At 51.9% G+C, this 13,995-nt stretch overlaps 1 protein-coding gene across 1 annotated transcript; it reads left to right on the forward strand.

The window, feature by feature from the left end:
- The first annotated feature begins 201 nt into the window (after positions 1–201).
- On the forward strand, positions 202–12,670 carry LOC132216567 (sialic acid-binding Ig-like lectin 14). Its single transcript, XM_059665844.1, has 7 exons — positions 202–589; positions 666–1,085; positions 1,312–1,581; positions 1,804–1,851; positions 2,217–2,471; positions 11,992–12,127; positions 12,322–12,670. The coding sequence occupies exons 1-7, from the start codon at positions 553–555 to the stop codon at positions 12,398–12,400; spliced, it is 1,245 nt and encodes a 414-aa protein (XP_059521827.1). The 5' UTR covers positions 202–552; the 3' UTR covers positions 12,401–12,670.
- The last annotated feature ends 1,325 nt before the right edge of the window (positions 12,671–13,995 follow it).

Here is a 13,995-nt window from a genome sequence, read left to right on the forward strand (position 1 = left end):
CACATGTGTGCTTCCCATGTCCCCACAAAGCTCTCAGGCAAAGGGCTTCAATGCTCAAGTTTACGCAGGGGATCCACCCCACAACTGGAGTTGAGTCTAAATTCCTTTTCCTCTTGCCAGCACTGGAGTTGTCTAAAGAAAATTTAAAGTTATCCTTTTCCAGACACATCAGTGGTTACAGCTCAAGGTTGTATCTCCCCCAGAGTCCAGCTCTGACCCCAGTGGCCCCCTGGGTGACCTCCCTCTCCACTTACACATCATCTGCAGGGTGATTACTTTCAGATTCACATCTGGACACACCTCTCAACCTCTGGGGGCCTCAGCATGTCCACCGGCAGGGTTGAGTGGGAGGGGGGAGGGAGACAGGATGAGTTCTCAGACAACACCCACCACCCACCGGCCACGTCCTGTGGAGGCCAAGTTCCCCTCCAGCCTGGCCACAGTCTCTCCCTCAGGGCTTCCTGTTGAGGCATCATAGCCCTCATCACAGAGCTGGGCACTTACCTCCCTGACACAGGGACCTGGACCTGCTCCGCCCTGCCAGAGGCAGACATGGTGCCCCTGCTGCTGCTGCCCCTGCTGTGGGGGGGTGAGTGACTGAGGGAGGGGGGCTGGGCAGGTGGGGGATCAGCAGGGGCAGCCACTGAGCCTCTGTCCCCTCCCAGGGTCCCTGCAGCAGCTGCCAGGCTATGAGCTCCAAGTGCAGGAATCGGTGACAGTGTTTGAGGGTCTGTGTGTCCACGTGCCCTGCTCCTTCTCCTACCCGAGGAGTTCGTGGTCTTCCTCTAGCAAATTCTATACCTACTGGTACCGGGACGGGGACAACACAGCCTATGATGCTCCTGTGGCCTCGAGCAACTATAATAAACCAGTGAAGAGAGAGACCAAAGTCCGATTTCTCCTCCCGGACCCCAGGACCAACGACTGTTCCCTGCACATCAGAGACGCCAGGAGGAGTGACACAGGACGCTACTTCTTCCGAGTGGAGATAGAATATCCTGAATATAATTACCAAGGACATTTCCAAGGATATAAGTCCCAAGGATATAGTTACCAAGATAAAATGTTGGATTTGCAGGTGGCAGGTACGGCAGGGGCCCAGGAAAGGACCCAGGGACATGGTACCCCGTCTTAGAGCAGGAACAGGACACTGGACACTCCCTGTCCAGGCCTTGGGCCCTGGGTGGTGGGAAGATCACAGGGCCTGGGGAGGTAAGGGGCCCTGAGGCATGAATCCCACTCAGAATCACACTTTGGGTCCCCACACCCTGGAGCCCAAGCACCTGCCTTTCTCCCCCGCATCCCTGACAGAGAAACCGCACATCCGTATTCGGGAGCCGTTGGAGTCCGGCCGCCCCACACTTCTCACCTGCAGCCTGCCAGGGGCCTGCGAAGGGGGCCGACCTCTCAGCTTCTCCTGGGCGGGAGCCGCTGTGGACTCGCTGGACCCCCAGACGCTCCGCTCCTCAGTGCTCACCTTCACCCCGAGGCCCCGGGACCATGGCACCAACCTCACCTGTCAGGTGAAACGGGAATGGCCTCAGTTGACCACACAGAGAACCATCCGACTCAATGTCTCCTGTGAGTGTTGGAGGGGTGGCTATGTCCATGGGGACAGTGGGAGCGATGTGTGTGTGTGTGTGTGTGTGCAGGAGGCTGAGCTAACCTGAGAACACCCGGGCATGGATCTGCGTAGGTGGGGAGGGGGCCAGAAGGAAAGAACCCATCCTTCCAGGTTCCCACCACCCTCCTTGGGGTTGGGGTGACGTCCATCTGAAGGGGGGCCCTGTCTTTCTATCCCAGTTGCCCCTCAGAACCTCACCATAGGCATCTCCTTCAGAAACGACCCAGGTAGGAAAGAACCCCTCCTCTCTGGGCTGGGAACTGCCATGGGGCCTGGGTGGGGCAGAGGGGGGAGCAGGAGGTTGAATGCGATGAGACATGGGAAGGGCAAGGATGAAAGTCATCACCCCAGTCCCTCACCTCTGGTGGGTAGGTGCCTGCACACATCTCTCTCTTCTCTCTCTCTCTCTCTCTCTCTCTCTCTCTCTCTCTCTCTCTCTCTCTCTCTCTCTCTCTCTCTCTCTCTCTCTCTCTCTCTCTCTCTCTCTCTCTCTCTCCTCTCTCTCTCTCTCTCTCTCTCTCTCTCTCTCTCTCTCTCTCTCTCTCTCTCTCTCTCTCTCTCTCTCTCTCTCTCTCCATTTCTCTACCCAAAGCCTTCAAGAATCTACAAACCACATCCCTTCTCATTCTGGAGGGAGAGGCCCTGAGGCTTCGCTGTGAGGCTGACAGCAACCCCCCTGCCGAGCTGAGCTGGTTCCGGGGGTCCCCAGGCCTGAACGCCACCCCCCTCTCCAGCACCGCGATCCTGGAGCTGCCTGGCGTGGGGCCTGCACAGGAAGGAGAGTTCACCTGCCAAGCTCAGCATCCGCTGGGCTCCCAAAGTGTCTCTCTCAACCTCTCCATGTTCTGTGAGTGGGGAGTGGACTGAGATGGGTGGCGATGGGGCAGGGGGGCGGGCACACTTGAGAGTAGGTCGCCTCAGTGCCTGGAGATGTTAGAGGCACCGCTGACCCTTCTCCTTGCTCCGCACAGACCCCCCGCAGCTTCTGGGACCCTCCTGCTCCTGGCAGGACCAAGCTCTGCTCTGCAGCTGCTCCTCCAGGGCCCAAGGGGTCCCTTCCCTGCGCTGGCGGCTGAGGGTGGGGCTGCTGGAGGGGAACCATGGCAACGCCTCCCACCCGCAGTTACCTCCTGTTCAGACGGGCCATGGACTGACAGCTCCCTGAGCCGGGGTATGGGGCTCAGTGAGGGACTCAGATCCAGCTGTAAGGTCAGGAATGTCCATGGAGCCCAGGGTGCTTCTGTCCTGCTGCTGCCAGGTCAGGGCCTGCTGGGGGCAGAGGCCATGGAGAAAGGAGTGGGTCAGAAAGAAGGTGGGGCTGGGGGTGGGGGCTGTGTAGGGACAGGGGTATTGCTAGGACAGGGCCCTCCATCTCCTGCCTGAACAGAACTGACAGCGGGTTCTGGGAGGAGGTGGGAAGAGGAGAGACTGAGTCCTGGGAGTGGGTGGTGTCCCCTGAGCTGGTGCTGGAGGAACCCCTGCCCTGAGCCCCTCCAGCCCTCAGCACCAGGGCTCCTGGAGCTGCGCCATGTGGGGCTGGAGGCGGAGGGCACCCGCTGGGCTCCCAGCACGTCTCCTTCAGCCTCTCTGTGCAGAGTGAGGTGCAGGACAAGTGTGGGGGGCCGCCTGGTTAGGTGTCGGGCTGTGGGTGGACTGACAGCTGGACAACACGTCACCCTTCTCCCGTCATCCCCAGGCAGCCCGCACTCCTGCAGATGTGTGACCGAGGAGCAGCAGGGCTTCTGGCCCCTGGTCTTCACCCTGATCAGAGGGGCCCTCATGGGGGCTGGCTTCCTCCTCACCTTACTACACCAGGTGAGCAGGCCTGTCTCTCCCGGGGAAGGTCAGGGATTGGCCCTGAGGTCCAGGTGGGGCTGTGGTGTCCGGCTCTGCCTGGACTTAGAGCGAAAGAGGCCGAGTCTCTGAGCTGACACCTGTGTGGGTCCTGCAGGTGTGGAGGCCCCCGGAACAGGAGGCAGAGCTCCTGATGGATCCTCCCTTCCTCTCAGGATGGGACTGAGGAGTGGAGACCAGGCTAGAGGGACCGTCCTGGGACGTCAATGTCACCTTCTCCCTGGAAGCTCTTGACTCACCTGCCTCCAATGTGCCACTACAGTTTCAATTAGTGGAAGTGACTGAGTGACGGCAAGGGGAGTTAATGCCATGGAGAGAAGACTTTTACTCCTTTCACCTCCTGAGAGGAGGGGCCGCTCTGCTGGCGGAATCCCTGGATTTCCTCAGGAAGCAGATGCAGGTGCAGGGCCGCCTAGTGAAAGCCTTTATTTGGCTTCCCATGGGAAACGCAAGGCAGGGCAGGGTGAGCAGTTCAGGACCAGCTGGTGTGTGTCAGTCTGGGGGAGTTGGATCAGTGGGCGTGGTCTTTATTTGTCTTGTCCCAGGATCTCAGTGTTTTGGGGCAGGTTGGGGAGGCTGGGAATATGGGCTTAGGGTGGGCTGGTTTGTATCTGGAAGGCTGTACCTGGCAGAGTTCTTTGCTGTCTCTGAGAATGGGCCAGCCCTGGGAGGCCCCGTCTCTCCTTGCCCCCCAAGCTGTTAAATGGCTCAAAACATCATAAGATACAGAAATAAACAAGTAATGCACACCCACTGACTGTCCCCTTGTTTCTGCCTGTTTTTCTCTCTCTTGGTTCTGTCCACTCATTCTCCAACCCTCTGCTCCTCTCTCTCCATTCTCAGGCCCAGAGAGGGACTGAATTTGGCACCTTATCCTCCCCTTGCCCGGAAGTTACCTGGTCACCACCTGAGTTTCTGGTCTCCCAAACTGCCCTTCGATGTAGATATCCATACACAGTAGAGTTAGGAGCACAGCTCTTCTCTCCCTATTCATAGGTGCTTACCTCATAATTATTATTATAAAACATCCCAACATTTAATCATAAATGAAAACATTTCTGTGATATCACATAAAAGTTGATTTTACTATTTAGTGTCTGTGGGAGTTTCTTGAGTCAAATTATATCTAGATCTCCTCCTTTTATTGTTGCTATTGTTGAACCTGTTTCAAGTAAGGGGTTTTGTTTATTTCTTGTAATTATTTTTCAATTGGTATTTATATTTATATTTTTTCTTATTTTAAGAAATATTTTTATTGATTTCTTAGAGGAAGGAAGAGGGAGAGATAGAAACATTACTGATGAGAGAGAAGTATTGATTGGCTGTCTCCTGAACCTCCCTTACTAGGGATCAAGCCCATAATAAGGTTGATTAACACTTGGATGATATTCCAATAGCGAACAAACTTTGAAACAATGACTATTTTTGAAACAATGACTATTTAAAAAATTAGCCTTGGAGTTATGTTTCTTTCATGCAGACCTAGGTTTCCATAACAAAATCACTTTCCTCTATGCAAAAATTAACTCAAAATGTGTTAAAGACCTAAAACTAATACCCAAAACTATAAAACTTTTAGAGAAAAACACAGGGAGAGAGTCCATGACATTGGATTTTAGAATGATTTCCTTGATATTCACATCAAAAGCACAGACAAGAAAGCAAACATAGACAAGTGGGACTGTACCAACTTCAAAACCTGTACCCAAAAGGATACTGTCACCAGACTCCAGATGCCAGCTACAGGATGGGAGAGAAAATGATCTGATGAGGGGTTAATATTCAGAATATATTACAAACTCATAAGAGGCAACATAAGAAACCCAAATAACACAACTGAAGAATTGGGCGAAAAACTTGAGTCGATATTTCTCCAAAGATGATATTCCAATAGTGAACAAACTTTGAAAAGATATTCAACACCAGTAACTCTAAAGAACTGTAAATCAAAGCCCTTGTTGGGTAGCTCAGTTGGTTAGAGTGTCTTCCAGTTGGCTGGTTTGGTCCTTTCCAGGGAACATACAACAATCCACCAATCAATGCATACATCAAAACTATAATGAGGTATCACCTCACATCCTTTAGGACGGCCACTATAAAGTAAGACCAACAGCCCAGCTGGTGGCTCAATGTTTAAGCATGGACCTATGAACCAGGAGATCATGCTTGGATTCTCAGTCAGGGCACATGCCCAGATAGCAGGATCGATCCCGGTAGGGGGTGTGAGGAAGGAATCCAAATAATGATTCTCTCGCATCATCGAAGTTTCTATCTCTCTCTACCTCTCCCTTCTCCTCTGAAATAAAAATAAATATATTTTTTAGAAATCAGCAGGAGATAATAACAAGTGCAGGTGAGGATGTGCAATAATTGAAACCATTTTGCACATTTGGTGGGATTGTAAAAGGATGTATCGGCTATGGAAAACAATATGGCAGTCCCTCAAAAAAAAAAAATAGAACTACCATGATATGTAACAACTCCTCTTGAGGTTATACATCCAAAAGAACTGAAAGCAGGACCTCAAAAAGATATCTGCTACCTATACATATAGTGACATTATTGAATACACAATAGTCAAGAGGATTCAGCAATCCAAATGCCCATTGATGGATAAATGCATTTAAAAGGGTCATATGTCTTAGGCTGTTCTGGATGTTTCCACAAAAGACCATAGAGTGGTGGTTTATAAGTAGCAGGAATTTATTGCTCAAAGACCTGGAGACTGGAAGTCCAAGATCAGGGTGCTTGCACGGTTGGGTTCTGGCGAGTGTCCTCTTGCACAGTACTGGTGACCTACTTTTAGTTGAAACATCACATGGTGGAAGGGGAGAGGGAGCTCTCTCAGGTCCTACCTGCTAATATCATCCCTTTGGGTGTAGGGAGTGGCCATAGGGTTTAAGCCTCGGACTGACCTGTGGCAGGGCCACAAACAAGTCCCAGCTTGGAGGGCAGAGCCCTCCCAGCATAATTAAGCTTGACCTTATAGCCCTCCCTAGTTCCTTCCTAGGTAGCTAATGGGCTGTGGGAGGTGCAGCAAGTGCTACCAAAACAAGGTGAAACTCACAAGAACCTTGTAAACATGTTGACCACTACATTGTTGTGATCTGACTATAAAATAAAGCCTCGGCTTGCAGGCTGGGTCTATCTGTGTCCTCATCCAGGTAGAGGAGATCCACCGAGCCCCAGCTGTATTCTCTTGTCTGTCTTCTTTAGTCCTTCATCACCCCTCCACATGTTCACCCTTGGCCGTGCTGGCATGGCACACTTGGGGTTAAGATTTCAAAATTTTTATTTCAGGAGGGACTTCAACATTCAGTCTATAGCATTCCACCATTGATCCCACAAAGTTCAATCTATTGCACATACAATTATTGTATTATTCAGTCCTTAAAAGAAAGAAAACCCCATTAGGTGCTGTGACATTGGTGAACCTTGAGAGCACTGTACTTAGTGAAATAAGCTGGTCACAGAAATACAGCTACTGGATGACTCCCTTTCTGTGAGGTATCTACAGCTGTGAAATTCTTAGGAACAGAAAGTAGAATGGTGGGTACCAGGGATTGGGGGGAGGGACAGATGAAGAGTCATTGTTAAATGGCTAAAGTGTTTCAGTTTTGAGGATGATAATGTCCTGGAGAATGTTTGCACAACAATGTCAATATTCTTAACACTACTGAACTGTAAACTTAAGAATAGTTAAGATGGCAAATTTTATGATATATATGTATATATGTATATGTATATATGTACATATATATCTATCTCCAATATTATAAACTTAATCAATAAACAAACAAAAAGCCTTGCCATTTCTCTTTACCTGAAGAACTTACTTTAGTATTTGTATAGGAAAAGTCTACAGGAATCAAGTCCGTTTGCTTATTTTATACTCAAATATGATTTAATTTAATTTATTTAAATCATCACCTGAGAGTTTCAGTCAAGATGGTGGCATAGGTAAACTCGCCTCCTCCCACAACAACAGAGAAATTACAACTAAAATACAGAACAATCATCATCCAGAACCACCTGACATCTAGCTGAAAGGAATTCCTACAACTAGGGGATTGAAGAAGATGCACATTGAGACTGGTAGGAGGGGAAGAGATGCAGGGCAGACTCTCAGGACCAGCTGGTCTCACACCCACGTGTGTTGGTTTAAAATCAGGAGGGATGTCCTGACTGTGGAGGTTTCCTTGAGGAGCAAGGGTATCAAGTCTGCACAACTTCTGGCTCAAAAAACCAGCGGGGATTGTGGCTGAGTGACACAGAGGCTGCTGGAGCCCCAGGCAGCTCCTTTTAAAGGGCCTGAGCATGGTCTTACTCAGACTCACTCCCTCTGAGCCCTGGCACTTGAGTCACTGCCTAAAAGGAAACTGGCACATTTAGGGAGGAACTAACTTATGTGGAATCTAGGAGAGAGCTGTAGGGGCAGCTTTCTCCCAGACAGAAGTGCTGATAGAGGCCATTGTTCCATAGGCGAGCCCTGAGAGAGAGAGCTATGTGAGAGAGGAACATCAATCAGTTGCCTCCTACATGCCCATACAGGGGATGGGACCTGCAACCTAGGTATGTGCCGTGACCAGGAATTTAACATACAAGTTTCTTGTGTAAGGCATGATGCTCCAGCCAACTGTGTCACCTGGCCAGGCTCCAGAGTTTAGCTGATACCCTTTGATTCCCTCTTTATAGGAGATTAATTCTGTCACATAGCAATAAATGTTAATATTACATTAGGTATTATTTACTAGAATATTATATTTATACTAGAGACACCGTACACGAAATTTGGCCACATGTAGGGTCCCAAGGCCTGGCGGTGATCAGGGCCAATTGGGGCCTTCCAGCTGCCAGCCAGGGCCTTCCTTTGTTCCACACCTCTCCCTGGTGGTCAGTGCACGTCCCAGTGAGCAATCAAACTCCCAATCTCCTGGTCAACTTCCAAGGGATCACCTTGCATATTAGCCTTTTATATATATAGATAATACAGAGAACAGAGAGAGAACTCAGTGTTCCCTTTAGCATGGATGATTGACATTTCTTTTTCTCCTGTACAATTAAAGGAACGTTTCTTTCAACCACACAATTTGTTACTGGGAATGTCTGGAGTTTCACTGCCATATTTGGGAAAACATTGATCAAGTTTCTTTCATAAAAGAGCAGTAGGATTGCAGGTTATGTCCACACATCACTCGAGCCCCTGCTGGGCTTTGAAAAGGGATGGAGCACGAGAGGGGCCTGAAGGTGGAGCTTCCTGAGCTGTAGGTGGTGAATTTGCTGCTCTGCTGAGGCCCCGCCTCTGGGCCCCTCCAAATGGGGCTCTCAGAGCAAAGGGCTTGAATGCTCAAGTTTTTGCTGGGGTTCCATCCCCCAACTGGAGTTGAGTCTAAATTGCTTTTTCTCTTGCCAGCACTTGAGTTGTCTAAAGAAAATGTAAAGCTATCCTTTTCCAGACACATCAGTGATTTCAGTTCATGGGTAGGTCTCCCCAGAGTCCAGCTCTGACCCCAGTGGCCCCCTGGGTGACCTCCTCTCCACTTTTACACATCATCTGCAGGGTGATTACTTTCAGATTCACATCTGGACACGCCTCTCAACCTTGGGGGCCTCAGCATATCCACCGGCAGGGTTGGGTGGGAGGGGGGAGGGAGACAGGATGATTTCTGACAACACCTCCACCCCCCTCCCATGTCCTGTGGAGGCCAAGTTCCCCTCCAGCCTGGCCACAGTCTCTCCCCCAGAGCTTCCTGTTGGGGTGTCCTAGGCCCCACCCCAGAGCTGGGCACTTCCCTCCCTGACACAGGGACCCGGACCCACTCTGCCCTGCCAGAGGCAGACATGGTGCCCCTGCTGCTGCTGCCCCTGCTGTGGGGGGGTGAGTGGGCTGAGGGAGGGGGACAGGGCAGGTGGGGAATCAGCAGGGGCTGCCACTGAGCCTCTGTCCCCATCCCAGGGTCCTTGCAGCAGCAGCCTGGCTATGAGCTCCAAGTGCAGGAATCGGTGACGGTGCAGGAGGGTCTGTGTGTCCACGTGCCCTGCTCCTTCTACCCATGGAGTTCGTGGTCTTCCTCTAGCAAACTCTACACCTACTGGTACCGGGACAGAGACGACACAAATCTTAATGCTCCTGTGGCCTCGAGCAATCAGAATAAACAAGTGAAGAGAGAGACTGAAGGCCGATTCTTCCTCACGAACCCCAGGACCAACGACTGTTCCCTGCAAATCAGAGACGCCAGGAGGAGTGACTCAGGACGCTACTTCTTTCGAGTGGAGAAAGAATATCCTGAATATATCCTAGGATACTTCCAAGGATATAAGACCCAAGGATATAATTATCAAGATAAGATGCTGCATTTGCAGGTGACAGGTACGGCAAGGGCCCCGGAGAGGACCCAGGGAAATGGGACCCCGTCTTAGAGCAAGAACAAGACACTGGACACTTCCTGTCCAGGCCTTGGGCCCTGGGTGGTTGGAAGATCACAGGGCCTGGGGAGCTCAGAGGCCCTGAGGCACGAGTCCCACTCAGGATCACACTTTGGGTCCCTACCCCTGGAGCCCAGGCACCTGCCTTTCTCCTCCGCAGCCCTGACAGAGAAACCCCACATCCGTGTACGGGAGCCTCTGGAGTCTGGCCGCCCCACACAGCTGGCCTGCAGCCTGCCAGGGGCCTGCGAAGGGGGACGACCTCTCACCTTCTCCTGGGAGGGAGCTGCTGTGGACTCGAACCCCCAGACCCTCCGCTCCTCGGTGCTCACCTTCACCCCGAAGCCCCGGGACCATGGCACCAACCTTACCTGTCAGGTCCAAGTCAAAGGATCTTTGGTGGCCACACAGAGAACCATCCAGCTCAATGTCTCCTGTGAGTGTTGGAGGGGTGGCTGTGTCCATGGGGACAGTGGGAGTGATGTCTGTGTGTGTGTGTGTGTGTGTGTGTGTGTGTGTGTGTGTGTGGCAGAGGCTGAGCTAACCTGAGAACACTTCGGAATGGATCTGCATGTAGGTGGGGAGGGGGCCAGAAAGAGAGAACACCACTTTCCTGGTTCCCACCGCCCCTCCTTCCTTGGGATGGGGTGACTCCCATCTGAAGGGGGCCCTGTCTTTCTATCCCAGATGCCCCAGGGAACCTCACCATAGGCGTCTCCTTCAGAAACGACCCAGGTAGGAAAGAACCCCTCCTCTCTGGGCTGGGAACTGCCATGGGGCCTGGGTGGGGCAAAGGGGGGAGCAGGAGGTTGAATGGGATGAGACATGGGAAGGGCAAGGATGAAAGTCATCACCCCAGTCCCTCACCTCTGGTGGGTAGGTGCCTGCACACATCTCTCTCTTCTCTCCCTTCTCTCTCTCTCTCTCTCTCTCTCTCTCTCTCTCTCTCTGCATTTCTCTACCCAAAGCCTTCAAGAATCTACAAACCACAGCCCTTTCCATCCTGGAGGGAGAGGCCCTGAGGCTTCGCTGTGAGGCTGACAGCAACCCCCCTGCCGAGCTGAGCTGGTTCCGGGGGTCCCCAGGCCTGAACGCCACGCCCCTCTCCAGCACCGCGATCCTGGAGCTGCCTCGCGTGGGGCCTGCACAGGAAGGACAGTTCACCTGCCAAGCTCAGCACCCGCTGGGCTCCCACAGCGTCTCTCTCAGCCTCTCCGTGGTCTGTGAGTGGGGAGTGGACTGAGACGGGTGGGGTTGGGGCAGGGGGGAGGGCACACTTGAGAGTAGGTCACCTGAGTGCTTGGAGATGTTAGAGGCACTGCTGACCCTTCTCCTTGCTCCCCACAGAACCACCACAGCTGCTGGGGACCTCCTGCTCCTGGCAGGACCAGGCTCAGCTCTGCAGCTGCTCCTCCAGGGCCCAAGGGTTCCCCTCCCTGCGCTGGCGGCTGGGGGTGGGGCTGCTCGAGGGGAACAATGGCAATGCCTCCCACGTGGTCACCTCCAGCTCAGAGGGGCCCTGGACCAACAGCTCCCTGAGCCGGGGTGTGGGGCTCAGTGAGGGACTCAGATCCAGCTGTAAGGTCAGGAATGTCCATGGAGCCCATGGTGCTTATGTCCAGCTGCTGTCAGGTCAGGGCCTGCTGGGGGCAGAGGCCATGGAGAAAGGAGTGGGCCAGAAAGAAGGTGGGGCTGGGGGTGGGGGCTGTGTAGGGACAGGGGTATTGCTAGGACAGGGCCCTCCATCTCCTGCCTGAACAGAACCGACAGCGGGTTCTGGGAGGAGGTGGGAAGAGGAGAGACTGAGTCCTGGGAGTGGGTGGTGTCCCCTGAGCTGGTGCTGGAGGAACAAGACCTGAGCCCCTCCAGCCCTCAGCACCAGGGCTCCTGGAGCTGCGCCATGTGGGGCTGGTGGCGGAGGGGAGTTCACCTGCCGGGCTCAGCACCCGCTGGGCTCCCAGCACGTCCCATTCAGCCTCTCTGTGCAGAGTGAGGTGCAGGACAAGAGTGGGGGGCCCCCTGTCAGGTGTCGTGCTGTGGGTGGACTGATAGCTGGACAACACGTCACCCTTCTCCTGCATCTCCAGGCAGCCCACACTCCAGCAGATGTGTGACCGAGGAGCAGCAGGGCTCCTGGCCCCTGGTCCTCACCCTGATCAGAGGGGCCCTCATGGGGGCTGGCTTCGTCCTCACCTATGTCCTCACCTGGCTCTACTACACCAGGTGAGCAGGCCTGTCTCTCCCGGGGAAGGTCAGGGATTGGCCCTGAGGTCCAGGAGGGGCCGAGCTGTCCGGCTCTGCCTGGAGTTAGAGCGAAAGAGGCCGAGTCTCTGAGCTGACACCTGTGTGGGCCCCGCAGGTGTGGAGGCCCCCGGAGCAGGAGGCAGAGCTCCTGATGGATCCTCCCTTCCTCCCAGGATGGGACTGAGGAGTGGAGACCAGGCTACAGGGACCGTCCTGGGACGTCAATGTCACCTTCTCCCTGGAAGCTCTTGACTCACCTGACCCCAATGTGCCCCTGGGGTTTCAGTCTGTGGAAGTGACTGAGTGATACCAATGGGAGTTAATGCCATGGAGAGAAGACTTTTACTCCTTTCACCTCCTGAGAGGAGGGGCCGCTGTGCCGGCGGAATCCCTGGATTTCCTCTGGAAGCAGATGCAGGTGCAGGGCCGCCTAGTGAAAGCCTTTATTTGGCTTCCCATGGGAAACGCAAGGCAGGGCAGGGTGAGCAGTTCAGGACCAGCTGGTGTGTGTCAGTCTGGGGGAGTTGGATCAGTGGGCGTGGTCTTTATTTGTCTTGTCCCAGGATCTCAGTGTTTTGGGGCAGGTTGGGGAGGCTGGGAATATGGGCTTAGGGTGGGCTGGTTTGTATCTGGAAGGCTGTACCTGGCAGAGTTCTTTGCTGTCTCTGAGAATGGGCCAGCCCTGGGAGGCCCCGTCTCTCCTTGCCCCCCAAGCTGTTAAATGGCTCAAAACATCATAAGATACAGAAATAAACAAGTAATGCACACCCACTGACTGTCCCCTTGTTTCTGCCTGTTTTTCTCTCTCTTGGTTCTGTCCACTCATTCTCCAACCCTCTGCTCCTCTCTCTCCATTCTCAGGCCCAGAGAGGGACTGAATTTGGCACCTTATCCTCCCCTTGCCTGGAAGTTACCTGGTTACCACCTGAGTTTCTGGTCTCCCAAACTGCCCTTCGATGTAGATATCCATACACAGTAGAGTTAGGAACACAGCTCTTCTCTCCCTATTCATAGGTGCTTACCTTGTAATTATTATTATAAAACATCCCAACATTTAATCATAAATGAATACATTTCTGTGATATCACATAAAAGTTGATTTTACTATTTAGTGTCTGTGAGAGTTTCTTGGGTCAAATTATATCTAGATCTCCTCCTTTTATTGTTGCTGTTGTTGAAACTGTTTCAAGTAAGGGATTTTGTTTATTTCTTGTAATTATTTTTCAATTGGTATTTATATTTATATTTTTTCTTATTTTAAGAAATATTTTTATTGATTTCTTAGAGGAAGGAAGAGGGAGAGATAGAAACATTACTGATGAGAGAGAAGTATTGATTGGCTGTCTCCTGAACCTCCCTTACTAGGGATCAAGCCCATAATAAGGTTGATTAACACTTGGATGATATTCCAATAGCGAACAAACTTTGAAACAATGACTATTTAAAAAATTAGCCTTGGAGTTATGTTTCTTTCATGCAGACCTAGGTTTCCATAACAAAATCACTTTCCTCTATGCAAAAATTAACTCAAAATGTGTTAAAGACCTAAAACTAATACCCAAAACTATAAAAATTTTAGAGAAAAACACAGGGAGAGAGTCCATGACATTGGATTTTAGAATGATTTCCTGGATATTTACATCAAAAGCACAGACAAGAAAGCAAACATAGATAAGTGGGATGTAACAACTTCAAAACCTGTACCCAAAAGGATACTGTCACCAGACTCCAGAGGCCACCTTCAGGATGGGAGAGAAAATGATCTGATGAGGGGTTAATATTCAGAATATATTACAAACTCATAAGAGGCAACATAAGAAACCCAAATAACACAACTGAAGAATTGG

This window comes from Myotis daubentonii, chromosome 15 (assembly GCF_963259705.1).
Source record: "Myotis daubentonii chromosome 15, mMyoDau2.1, whole genome shotgun sequence".
Lineage (NCBI taxonomy): Eukaryota > Metazoa > Chordata > Mammalia > Chiroptera > Vespertilionidae > Myotis > Myotis daubentonii.